Here is a 13,294-nt window from a genome sequence, read left to right as displayed (position 1 = left end):
TTTACAGCAAACTGGAATCAACAACAATAATTTTGGCTTTCAAAATCTACAGTACTCTTGGTAATGGTAAAAATGATTTGGCAGGTTAAAGATAGCTCTTTATCATCCCATCGTCTATTTAACACCATTTACCAAAATATTGCATTACATAAAAGAAGTTCTCATTTTAGTTCAATGGTAACGAAAAAGAGATTTTTAACATGAATTAGTCCTGGGTCCCCCAGAATACATCAGTGAATCAAGAGGTCCCGAAGCGCCCGCAGTTTAAGAAAATTTTGTGGATTAACATCTGCACCTCTCAGTCCTCAGGCGGGTGGTGCACATCCAACCTGAATACCTTGTTAAGCACACAGGACCCTAATTTCTGACAGGTAACTCCAGCACAAAACTTTTCTTTCAACTTCCTGGCTTCTGCTCAAGTACCCACCCCTAGTCCACATGCCCTAGAAAAACATAAGAACCTGTTCTGGGACGTGGTTATCCATCTCGCACCCCACGCTCCTCCCCGAGACTAGCCTCCTTGCGTGCCAGCCCAGCCCAGCCGGACCCAGCCCACTACAGTCCAGCTCTCCGAACTTCCCCCGCCCACTCCGTCCACGTGACCAGGACGCCCCCCCCCCCCCCGCCCCCGCTCCGCTCTCCACCAATCAGCTGCCACCTCCGCCCAGAGCCGGTCTCCAGAGCTCCCCTTTCAAAAAGGCAGTTTACTCCTCCCGCCCTCAGCCACGCCCCTTTCCCCACCTCCCCGCCCCGCTGGCCCCGCCCACTTCCCCAACTCCCCGTTCCCTTCCTCCCCTCCCGTGGTCCCCTCCCGCTCCCCGGCTTCGCCCCGCCCCGCCCGGGGCCGCGCGCTCGGCGTCTTCTCGCGAGATCTGAGCGTCCCCGCCGCGGCCGCCCGTCTCCCCTCCCGTCTTCCCACCCCCCCTTCCCCCAATCTCTCCACTCTACGGCTCTCCTCCCTCCCTCCTCCCCCCTCCACCCTCTGGGCCGGATCTCGTCTCGCTGAGGCGGAGGAGGAGAAGGAGGAGGAGGAGGACGTTCGGCCTGCGCAGTGAGATGTTTGTCCGTCGCCGCCGCCGCCGCCATCGCGGAGGAGCGCGATAAAGGGAGCTGAGCCGGGCGCGAGGGGGACCCCGCGGAGCCGCCGCGCCAGCGCAGCCCCCAGCCGAGCCCGAGCCGCCGGAGCCCGAGCCGCCGCCGCCCCCGCCGCGGCCGCCCAGGGGCCGGCCAGCTCCCAGCCCAGCCCGGGGGCCGCGCCGCCGCCGCCCCCAGCGTCGCCCCTCGCCCGCCCGCCCGCCTTAAATGTGACACCGGCGCCTCGGAGTGCGACCCGAAGCAGCCGCCGGGGAGGGGACGAGCACCATGTCGAATCTGAGCAAAGGCACGGGCAGCCGGAAGGACACCAAGATGCGGATCCGGGCCTTTCCGGTGAGTCTCTCGTCGGCGCCGGGGACCCCGGGGCCGGGGGCCCGGCCGAGAGCCGCACGCTAGGCCGGGGCTGAACTCCCCCAACAGGCCGCAGGCCCGGCCTCCCCTCCCCCACGCCGCCGGCCGCGGGGCGCGAGCCTTCCCGGCAACGGGGCGCCGCGGGGCCCCGGCGCGGCCGCCTCCCGGGCCGTTCCCCGCGCCCCCGCCCGGAGCTCGCCGCCCGCCGGCCCGCGGGCGGCGGCTGCGGCCGGGCCCCTCGCCGGTCCCAGCACCTCCCCGCGCCCCGGGCTGTAGGCCCGATCCCCGGCGCTCCGCTCCCCGCCGGCTGCCCCGGACTCCCGGCCCTGCAGCGGCGGGGACTGTCCAAGTCCTTGTATGGGGCGTGTGTGTAACTTTTCACGTGTGGTTTCGCTGCGGTTTGAAAAATAACCCAGCCCAAGAGACGGCCAACCAAACCTTGAGAATGATGGAGGGGACTGTCCTCTCTTTCTCTCTTCCCCTCCTCGGAGAGGTTTCTGCCACCAGCCTACCCCCGACGCAGTGACAGGGGTTCCACGTAATGCTCGATAGTAATGTATCAGTAACATCGGTGTATTTATGGCATATTTCATCCACGAGCTTCCAAAGCGCTTGACCAACTCTGCTGGGCAGGAATCGCCTCACCACTCATAGGGGAAGCAAGAGAGAGCAAATTGGACAATCGGTTCTTTCTTTCTTAGCCCTGGAAGCCCGAGGAATGAGTAGTCCCCATCCTGAGTTGCTTTACTGTATAGGTTTTAGTGACAGCAAACGTATTCTGTTTGGAAACTTTTTCTTTTTTAGCATTACGTTGAGTCATATGCTTGCGGTGTTTAGTGTATAGGGTATAACTTCGGATGTCATATCTGATTCAAATAGCCAATGGCAAGCAATTAAAGTGTGCTGTTGTAACAGAGAAACTGGACATACTTGCTCGTGTCGCTACAGTAACAGGTCTACGTCAAGACAGACAAACTAGCAATTGAACAGAAAATTTTAAAACAGTAAAACCAGAGAAAGGTCTTGGGTTTCCTTTCTTAGAATCATAAACATAGTGTGTGAGGGGGCCAAAGAGGGAGTTTGTACTCACTTTTTAAAGCATGCCTTTTCTAAAGTGTAGTTTGCAGTGAGGAAAGGCTTATTAATGTAGTTATCCTGGTTGAGTAAGAAATGACCCAGAGAACTTGAGGACCTCTCTGAATTTTTAAAATTTAAAAGAAAAGAATACATCTGGTGCAGAATTTTGAAGTTGTAGTAACATAAACACTAATGTCGATGTGTAGAGACTTTTGGCTTCATGTAAATAAAGCTAGGATATATTCAGGAGTTAAGTATTTTGATACTGATGAAAGGGATTTTGAATTTTTTCTTAAGTAAATGTGAGAAACTACAAAGAAAGTTAGAAATGGTGGCAAAAGAGCACCAGTGAAGTTCACTAGCCTGTTTTCCCTTATAGTGGAACCAGAGCTCGGTTTATGACTTTTCGAGTAATGTAGTTTTCCTGCTGAATCAGTTCTGACCATTTTTAGCAGAATTGGAATAGTTTTCTGCAGCAGATTTTCTGGGGAAGGTTTGCTATTCTTGAAGTCTGAGTTCTAATTCAGATTTATTACTAAAATGTGGACTCGCTCACATTTGACATCAACTCACTTATTTTAGTATTCTCATTAACCAGTTGTACCTTTATCTATGTGATCAACTCTCTGATCTCTTTAGGTTTGCCTGTTCCTACCTGTTCTCCCATTCCTTCCATCATTCAACAAATACTGAGTACTGTGTGCCAGGTAGTGTTCGAGGACCTTGGGAGTTGTCTGTATAGCTTGAAAGACCAAGAACCCTGCTTTCTGCATCTTGTATTGTTGGGAGGAAGGGGTGGGAGAGAATTTCTTTAGCTGAAAAGTATACTTTGATAGGTTAGCACGTAGCACTGCAACTGATTATTTTAAAGTAGTGTTATGGTTATGAGCTAATTTGGACCCTTTCTGTTGATAACTTGTTGGCTAAGTTTTTCTAAAATCCTTGAATGAAGTTACAAATATTAAACTAGTGTTTGACATTTAGTAGTTAATATCTGCTGATTTTTCAAAGCGTAAGAAATTTTCATTATTTCATAAGTATTGACATCATTTATAAGTAGTTCTCACTCAAAAGAACTATTATATCTTTTAATATGTAAATTTTTAAGTCGTAGTTCCTTGAGCCTTCCTTAAGGATAGATATGTGCCTCAGTGGTATGGTATTTCACTGACTTATCCTTTAGTAAATGTTTGAGTACTTAGAGATCTTGAAGAAATTTTTCTTTCTTCCAGGTTAGCAATCTTTTACATGACTGTAGTCTGCATGGATTGTTAGTCAGAAGTAGTAAATGTATAGTATTCTATAAAGAAAAAATATTGTTTGTGTATACCTATGTACATATAGCTATTGTATTTTACTTTACCATTTGGCTATATAGTTAGCCGTAATTTAAAGGAAGTTGTAGTTTAACCAAAGGTCTCGAGCGCTCATTTCAGATTCTGTTTTATAAAATGGATGTGTAAAAATATATTTTGGGATTGTTTTGTTTTCATTGCAAAATAGAGTGGTACGTGAACTTACAGGATATTTTATAGATGTGTAAGCCTGCTGCAGATATAGTCTCATCAATAAAACCAGGTTCTTTCTAATGTTTTGACTGCATATTTTAAGTGTGCCTTCATCATTGTTCACAAGAGTAAAAGTTACGCCATCCCACAGTCTTATGCACAGTTTGCATTTTAAGGAGACTTTTTCATAAGATTTCAAGAGAAATTGGTTCCTTTTAAGATGGGAAACTGTAAGGAACTTCCTGTGTTTATAAATTGTTGATGGAGGAAAAGTTTATCCTAGTTTGTAAGCTTTCCTGCAGTGCACAATATATATGTCATTTCACATCTTTTTTTTTGCTACCCAGTGTGACAGCAAGGGCTGCAAAACTTTTTTAAGGAAGGAGGCTCTGGTTGTGAAACTCCTGGAGACTGTGGATTTGCACCAAAGAATGCTGCTCCAAGAAGTTTCTGCTCTTCTTGACTTGCTGTTGCTATGTGTCTCACTCCTGAGCTTTTGTTCCACTATGTAGGATTAGTTGCTCTCAGGTGAACCTTTTGTCCTTGTCTTTGAAAAGCCATTCCTCACCATCTGTACCATCCAGGGTTTTGTCCACGTGGGCTTGAAAAGCTTGATTGCATTGGTGGGGATATGTTTGAATGGAAATGTTGGCCTGTCCTCTGATTTGCTTTTCTTAGCTTAGCTTTCTGAGTTTAGGAGACATATTATGAAAGTGATTGTCATGAGAGTGTGATCTGGAAATGGCTTCAGTTATTAGTTTATAGAAGCATGCTAAATCGTGATGAAGAACCTCTGGTTGTGATGTCCACTCCGTAATTCTAGATGCGCTTCACAGAGCTCCACCTGTATGGCATGGCTAGTAAATAATGTGGAGGTTATTGTTAGATGGAACCCGCAAAGTGACTGACGTTAGAAAGAGATTTTTAAGATCATTTGTGATGTCCTTAAGAGCACAAGAGTTTAACAACAAATAGGCACAGTTAATGTTTTTGTTGATCCTAGCTACAGTAATATTTGTCAGGATTGGGGGAACAGCTTTGATCTTTGTAAGAGGTTGCTCTTCCTTAGGGAAAGTAATTCTTGCCTAGAAATACGTGGATTATACATACTGGAAAGCTGAATAATCTTGCAAATCACATAGGGCAGGGAATTTACTATAACTTTGTTTTTTATTGTCTTGTATTTTCTTACATCTCTGTAAGAAGATTGCTGAGTGAGGTGTAACATTCATTAAAGTGTTCCTTACACTTAAACTGATTCTTTCTGTTTAATAGTTTTATGACAGCCAGCCATGTTGTAACTGTTACTACCTCTCTGGCTTTAGAAGTTGAAAAGTAAAAGCATAAGTGGTTATCTATAAGGTATTTATTTTGCATTATCTTCCTAGGTAGCAGTTCAGAGGAACCTGGAAAATTATTAGTACCAATGTTGAATTTGAAACTATTTTAGTAATATAGAATATCATGTGAGAATTTGGCCTTTTAAATAATACCTTAGTCACAAGGTTGATTCATTCAGACAAAATAGAGAAAGCTACATTTGTACATCATTCATTTAAATGTAGCTGTTAATAAAAGCATTTTTCTAGTTCAGGAAGATTATATAATTAAGACTAGAAAAAGTAGTATGCCTCCTCTTTGTATTACAAATTGAGAGACCTTAGAGATAATTTTTTGCTATTATTTTCATTCAAGATTATCTGGATGTTCTTTAGCGGTTTTGTTAGATTTTTATAAAGGTTACTGGACAATTTGTAGTTTTAAATAATGCAGCTTTGAAAATAGTTCTTATTTGTCCATTGTAAAGTCAGCAAAAAAGGGAAAGGTGTTACTTGTAAGGAAAAAAAATCACTGAGATAAAATATGCATTAGAATTAGTGTGTATCAGTGTGCTGTGAAAACTGTTCAGTCACAGTCTGTCAAAGCAATGAGTTCATTTTAGTAGCTTTTCTAATTATAAAAGTGATGCATATTCATGATAGAAAACTTAATAAATACCTAAATTTATAAATAAGGAAATAAAAATCACCTGCCACTTGGAAAATTAGCATTTTGATGTGTTTTGTTTAATCTTTCATACCCACATGAGAACACAGTAAAATTGAGGTACTATACCATTTTATATACTGCCTTTTAAAAAGTATATCATCTTACTTTATATCTATTTCCATGTTAAATATATTGAAAGCATGATTTTCAATGACTGTGTGATACTCGACAGTATCTCAGTTTGCTTAACCATTTCCTACTGCTAGGTATTTTGATTGATTCCAGTGAATCCATATTTTCTCTATTATAAATAATGCAACTGAGACTATTTAGGCACATAAACATTTGAGCCCATCCATGATTATGGAATTACTGGGCTAAACATAATTGATATATATAAATTGACCTCCAGAGAGCTAGTAATAATAATAGCTAAAACTTATTGAATGCTTATGTGCCATGAACTCTGCTCTGTGCTTCACATGTGTAAACATTTAATTTGCACGAATCTATAGAATACCATATTACCTATTTTACAAATGAGGCCTTGAGAGGCTACGGTCACTATGCTTGTAAGTGGCAGAGCTAGGATTCTAACCCAGGCCATCTGCCTCTAATGTAAACGCTCCTAAGAGTTAATTTATACATTTTAAGGTTGTATTAGTTTAAGTTCTACTGTGTCGCAGTGTCTTAGCCAGCATATTATATCTTTAATTTCACAGGTGAAAAAGTAGTACTTTAAGTTGCATTTCTTTACCTACGTGTAAGAAAGAAACGATGGATAATCTGCAGGGAATTTTCATCTAGTTTTACATTAGAGTATTCAACGTATGTATTAGGAGTATGACTGAAAAGTACAGAGAGACTGAGGGCATAACAGTTAAGGGTGTGGGCTCTGGACTGCCAGAGTTTGAATGTCAGCTCCACCTCTTTCTAGCAGCGTTACCTTTAACAAGTTGCTTACCCTCTTCTGACTTACAATGGGATTACTAAGAGGACCTACCTTAGGGATTGTTGTGAGAGAAAGAAAATAGAGCATTAGAACAGTACCTAGCCTACAGTTAGCTGTTTTATTATACCGACATTTAGCCATGAGTATGCCACAGTTTAAAGATAAAAATTGAGTGTCATTTTTGCAAGTGATTATTTTGTAATACTATACACTTATTTTAGTAATGCTGCCATTTTTTGGTATAGTTTTGAGAACTTATATTTTGAAAGGCCTGCAGGGTCAATTTGTGAACCACACTGAGAAATCCATCTCAAAGGATACAGGTTTGGAACCACTGGGGCACTTCACAAGAATGCTGCTGGCTCTTGGGGTTAGATTCAAAAGAGAAGTCCCAATGATGATTCTCACGTAATCATTGGAGTAAGTATGTAACCTCTCCAGTTAATTCTACTGAAGGAGTAAACACTCGTTTGGTGTGTGCATTCTAATAGGTACATTAGATGTTTATCTAAAAATATATTGTTTTTCTTGCACTGTCCTTACTTTTTTCCCTTCCTTTTCTCTTCACATCCTCATTTTTTTGTTTCACTCGTGAACTAGGTTATGGTCCCTTCCCAAAGCTTATTCCAGACACACTTTTGAACCACAAAGCACTTAGCATAGTGTTAGACACGGTATGTGGGTGGTTAATGAATGGTTGATTAAATGAGAAACTAGTCCTTTAGGCCAAACCATAGTACGTGATTGATTAATTAGGTAAGTTGATTGAAGTAGGACAGTAGTCCCCCCTTTATGGGGGATACATTCCAAGACCCCCACTCAATGTCTGAAACCTTGGTTAGTTTCCAAACCCTATATATACTGTTTTTTCCTATGCATACATACTTATGATAAAGTTTAATTTATAAATTAGGAACAGTAAGAGATTAACAACAATAACTTAGTTCTCTTTGGCATGTCTGAATTTCCAGCATCACTCCTCTTGCACTTTGGGGCTGTTATTAAATAAAAGAAGGGTTACTTATTATAAGCACTGTGATACCCGACAGTCTGATAACCCAGGTGGCTACTAAGTGACTAACGGGTGGGTAGCAGATACAGTGTGGATACAGGTGGGCAAAGGGATAATTCACATCCAGAGCGGGAAGGAGCAGGATAGCGCAAAATTTCATCACGCTACTCAGAATGGTGCACAGTTTAAAACTTACAAATTGTTTATTTCTGGAATTTTCCATTTAATATCTTCAGACTGCAGTTGACCGTGGGTAACTGAAACCACGGAAGCGAAAGCATGGGTAAGGGGAGGACTACTGTACTTTGAAATGTTTGAACTCTTTGCAGCAATAGGTGAAGTCTTAAGATGTAGTGGGTCGTTAATGATCTTGTGGCGCTGTCCTTAGAAGGGTAGTCAGCCTAGTCTCCGGAAACAGTAATGTCTTGAAAATAAAGGTAGTATGATGCATTGGCAGTAACCTTGGATTGAGCATCGAAGACGTGACTCTGGTCCAGTCTTTTCTATTTACGAGCTTAACTCCACATTTTACTCCCCCACCGTGACTCCTTCCTCCCAGCCTGGTCAGTCAACTGTACACTCTGATCCCCTACTTCATTGGAGATTGACTCTCCCTATCCTCAGCCTGTTCTCAGAATTCTTTGCTGCCTTTGCGTCTGAAACCTGGCTTTGCCCTGAGGATACAGGCTTATCTTCTTGAATTGAGGTATCTGTTTTCCTTATAATCCTTGAATAATTGGGCCCAGATGCCATTTATTGCCACATCCATCATCCTCTTTTGTGGCTCAGGCTTCTGTGAACTATTCTTTTGAGACTACCCTCTGACCATCTCCTAACTTCTTAGAAATGCTCCCTCAGTCATTGAAGACTTTAATACCTCCTTCACAGAGGTTCTCTCTCGTTCAGATCTTAACTTTATCCAATGCATGTGGGCATAGTCATTCATTTATTAAATTTAAAGTATATTTATTGTCTGTTGCTACCAGGAGTCAGGCCTTAGATATAGTGATCCAACAAACGGCCTCTTCTGTGTTGTAGTGATCTCCACCCTGTCTCGGAGCTTGTCCTCCCGCTACTTTAGAAATCAGAAACTCCGATACTGCATTCTAACCTAGCTCCCCTCCATTTGTTAGATGGAGGACTTGAGCAGATCACTTAACCTCTGCCTGTTTCCTCTTTTGTAAAAAGGAGAAAACAGTAGTACCTACTGCATAAGGTTGTTATAAGGATAGTATTAATTCACGTAAAGCTCTTAGGGTAGTGCCTGGCACATAGTAAGCGTTATAAATAAATGCAAGCTGCTGTTGTTTTTGATTATTCTATCCTACTTGTTGCTTGTTTCCTTCTTCCGTTAATGTGCTCTTGGATCTCAAGAAGACCCCTTCCTTCTCTTAAGCTGTGGTGACTTATTAGTTACCCTTTCTTTTCTACTGCCTCCCCAGGGCAAGGCCAGAAATATCAGCAAAAAGCATCTTGGGTCATTCCACCCATGTGTCTTCACTGCTCAAGGTTTTTAGGCTACTGTGCGCTTCTGGAGAAAATTGCAAGACAGTGGTCTCTAACTTAGATGGGTTCTCCGTGCCTCTGGGCATTTTTTTTATGTCCCTGGTAAGCTACCTCTCCCCTTCCCTGCATGAGCCATTCTAAACTTTAATCGCTATCCGTTCTCTTTATTGAGAATTCCCTTATCTCTCTTCAAGAAACTTAACTACTGCTTCACTGTGACAACTAATGTTTTGAGTAAGATCCTTCAGCTTTCTTCCTTTTCCATTATCTTCTATTAGAAAGCATTTCTTCATTTTTTTAAAAGTCAGTTTTAAGGTTGAAAATATAATTAAATAAAACGTCTTAATGTGACTTTCATTCAGTTTAGTAGTTGTAATCATTGAGAACAGAATGGACCCAAATTTGCTTTTCAAATGAGAAAGGCTACTGCTAAGCAAATGAATAAAGACTTCAAAGGGACATCTTTACCTACTTTAAGAAAATACAAGATTCGTTGGAGATACTGTTCTAGAAAAGCAAGCCATCATTGCTAAGAGCTTCACCATACTGATGCAAGTCCTTCTTATCTAAAGCAGCTGTTAACTGAGCAACCCTTAGCCTCTTCTATCTGCCCTATCCTCTTGAAAGTAATCATGAAAATTCTTTCTCCTTTTTAATTCCCAATTCATTAATAGTGTGAAAATTTGCTTTATGAGGTTAGTAAGTACAGTTGTTGTATGTCTACCTTGTGTTAAGCTCGTTTTAGGTGCTTTGAACTATAACTATCACAAATCCTCACAACAATCTTAAGTTTGGATGTTGTTAGTCCTGTTTTAAATCTTATCTAGGGCTCAGAGAGATCTAGTAAAATGTATATTACATTTATACCTAGGAAACGGCAGAGCTGGGATTCAGATTTCAGGTATGTCTGACTCAAAAGTTCATGTTCTTTCCATTATACCACACTACCTAAGAATTTGCTAGATTCTGAAGTATTTCCTTTCTTTATAGGAATATATTGGAAAATTAATTCTAAGCTTGCCATTTACATTATTAGCCAGGAGCAGATCCAGGGGCCCTGAAGCTCATACAACGCAGTTCTTTCTTTATGAAAAGAATTCAGAATTGGGTTCTAGGCCTTGGAAGAAGCTTTTGCAAGCTTAAGCCTCAGTAGATTCAAGATAAATGCACCTCTTGCAAGAGATTAAAAGTTATAAAAACTTTGAATCGATGGAAGTATATATTGGTCAGTAAAATTTGAGTATATAGGGGCCGGCCTGGTGGCACAGCAGTTCAGTTCTCACGTTCTCACCCCTGGTGTGGACATGGCACCGCTTGGCAAGCCATGCTGTAGTAGGCGTCCCACATATGAAGTAGAGGAAGATGGGCGCGGATGTTAGCTCAGGGCCAGTCTTCCTCAGCAAAAAAGAGGAGGATTGGCGGCAGATGTTAGTTCAGGGCTAGTGTTCCTCGAAAAAAAAAAGAAAATCTTTAAAAAAAGAAAGAAAAAAGTGATTCCTTCAAGTTAGCATGTTTAGATACTTTTACTATCTTTAATTTTTTTGTCTTTGAGAATATACTAAGAGGTAGGTTAACCAGTAAAATGAATTTTGAAACACAAACAGCAGATACTTTAAAATAATTCACTTTTCTTCATGGTATATGCAAATGAGACATGAAAGAAGTATATATTTTTTGATGAACGCTGTCACTAGCTGAATAAACAAGTAATTTATTTGCTCCTATTTGTATTCATATTTTAATTTTTAAAAGCTAAAAGAGACTTTAGAGAAAATCTGTTCTAATCTTACTTAATAGATGAGGAAATGGAGAACTGGGGAGGGTGATTTACCCAAGGGATACGGTCATGACTGGAGTTCATGGAAGAACCGTGATTTCCGGTTAGAAGCTCCTTTCTCTAGACCAAACCGAAATAAGCATATAGCCGTAGTAATTCAGTGTTAACATTAGCCTGTTCAGTTATAAAATTATTTGTTAATATTGAATACATAATATTGAGGTGATTTGAGTTGACATGGTATAATGGAAGGACAGTAGTTTAGGACTCTTTAGATTCCTTCATAGCTCTAACTAGCTGTGTGATCTTGGATAAACCACTTGGCCTAAGTTTCCTCATTTGTAAAATGAAGAGATTTTTAATTTGGAGTTATCTTAGGCTCAGTCTAACTCTTTTCAGTAAAGGCAGCATATTTATTCCTAACTGTAGGAACTGAGTGCTAGTATATTCTCCTGTGGCCTAAAACATTTTGTGTGATGTTGCAAACATCCACTTATGTTTTCAGCCTTAGAATTTTCCTTAAAATAAGAAAGGTGGATTTCGGTCATGATGCTTAAATCCTAATGTGAAGCAGTGGGAGGGTTAGCTGTCTTTTTGCATACTTACTTTTGTGTGAATTGGTAGTTTTAGACAAAGTTTGAGCGTATTTGATATCAGGTTTTTGTAATTTTATGTGATGGGCCTTTTGCTTCATACCACTTTCGGTGATAGTCAGGCTCATTCAAAGACAAAGCTCACTGTAGCAGTTTATGATGTTTTACATGTTTTTTCCCCCTTCCTTTGGATTTTGTGTAGCTGATTCCAGTGTAAACTAATTTGTTATTGTCTTAGAGTTTATAGAGCTTTTACACATTCTAATTTTAGAAAACCTGGGTTTACTCATTTCAGAGAAAAACCTTAGTGACTTAAGCTAAAGAGAAGAAAGTATTGTCACGTTTGATTTAAATTAATTTTAGAGTGTAGGATAAAAATACGGAACTCAAATTGTACTTAGATATGAAGTATTTTTCTCTCTGTAAGAGTACTACTAGTATTTTGTGATTCTATCCAAAATATATGATTCCTGCTTTCCTATTATTTCTGTTTTCCAGATGAATGTTTAAAGAGCAATTTTATACACAGGACCCTTTAATAGTAGTTTGAGATTTAATAGTATATTGGGAAATACAGCAAACGTTTAAAGTGTTGATCATATAGATGTAATAAGTAATTTTCTTAATAGGGAAGGTCTCTAATTACAACGTTTGAAAAGTTCCAGTCAAGATGAATATTGTATTCTCTGGATAAAATGTGTTTCAGGGTGCCCCAAAACATCTCTTTTTTCACCAGGGAAAACAGCACCCATAGTAGGACAATGACACTGTTCCTGCCTCAGTAAGAGTATTTGTGATTGCATCTTGCTTGTGATCGTCACACTATGAAATGTTACACATAGATCATTTTCATATATTGCTAAAGTCATTCACAGAGATATAACTGAAATAATATTGTTAATACTCCGAAGTCATTGTGAATTTCATGGACTTTTGTAGGCTAATCTGAAGTTGACCCTGTGTCTTTGAAAAAAATTATTCCAAATTTTCAAGTTGATTTTTGAACAGCCTGCTCCTATTGAGGACAGAAATGCAGATTATAATTGAACCCTTTTTTGATGATTTGCCTTTCTTATTATAAATGTTATTGTTCTATAATTTAATGATATTGGAGAGCAGTTGAATGTGGATCAGACCTAGTTTGTGATTTCACAGAATTGTCCCAGGGTATTGTGCTTTTCTGATAATCTTTTTCTCTCCTTCCTTGACATCAGTTACTGCTTTTGGCAGCACAATTTCACCCTCATCTAGTCTCCGCTATACCAAAGAGAAACTAGTTAACCAAACAGTAGTAGTCTTTACATTCAAGTGTAAGTCATAGAGGAAGGCTATATATCTCTTCTGCGTAGTAAAGAAAGGAACAGATTTATTGAGCAAGTGCTGTGTGCCAGATGCTATCACAAACTTTCTTAATTGCCACACAGTACACCTTCT

The 13,294-nt window shown here is 40.8% G+C and overlaps 2 protein-coding genes across 3 annotated transcripts in view; one reads left to right on the top strand and one right to left on the bottom strand.

Moving 5' to 3' along the window:
* Positions 1-691: 691 nt before the first annotated feature.
* On the bottom strand, positions 692-1,364 carry LOC139083196 (uncharacterized PE-PGRS family protein PE_PGRS20-like). Its single transcript, XM_070618158.1, has 2 exons — positions 1,356-1,364; positions 692-1,297 (listed from the first exon to the last, which is right to left on the bottom strand). Exons 1-2 carry the CDS (start codon positions 1,362-1,364, stop codon positions 692-694), a joined length of 615 nt encoding a protein of 204 aa, XP_070474259.1.
* The window catches only part of CUL3 (cullin 3), a 91,479-nt gene continuing 79,063 nt past the window's right edge, over positions 879-13,294 (top strand). Inside the window, exon 1 of one of the 2 annotated variants that reach the window (XM_070619956.1) lies at positions 879-1,428. In XM_070619956.1, coding sequence (XP_070476057.1) covers positions 1,363-1,428 — 66 coding nt within the window. In that variant the 5' untranslated portion in view covers positions 879-1,362. The remainder of the gene's footprint in view (positions 1,429-13,294) is intronic. The other variant, XM_070619957.1, reaches the window with a different exon arrangement.

This window comes from Equus przewalskii, chromosome 5 (genome assembly GCF_037783145.1).
Source record: "Equus przewalskii isolate Varuska chromosome 5, EquPr2, whole genome shotgun sequence".
Classification (NCBI taxonomy): Eukaryota; Metazoa; Chordata; class Mammalia; order Perissodactyla; family Equidae; genus Equus; species Equus przewalskii.
This window is presented reverse-complemented; position numbering and strand designations above follow the sequence as displayed.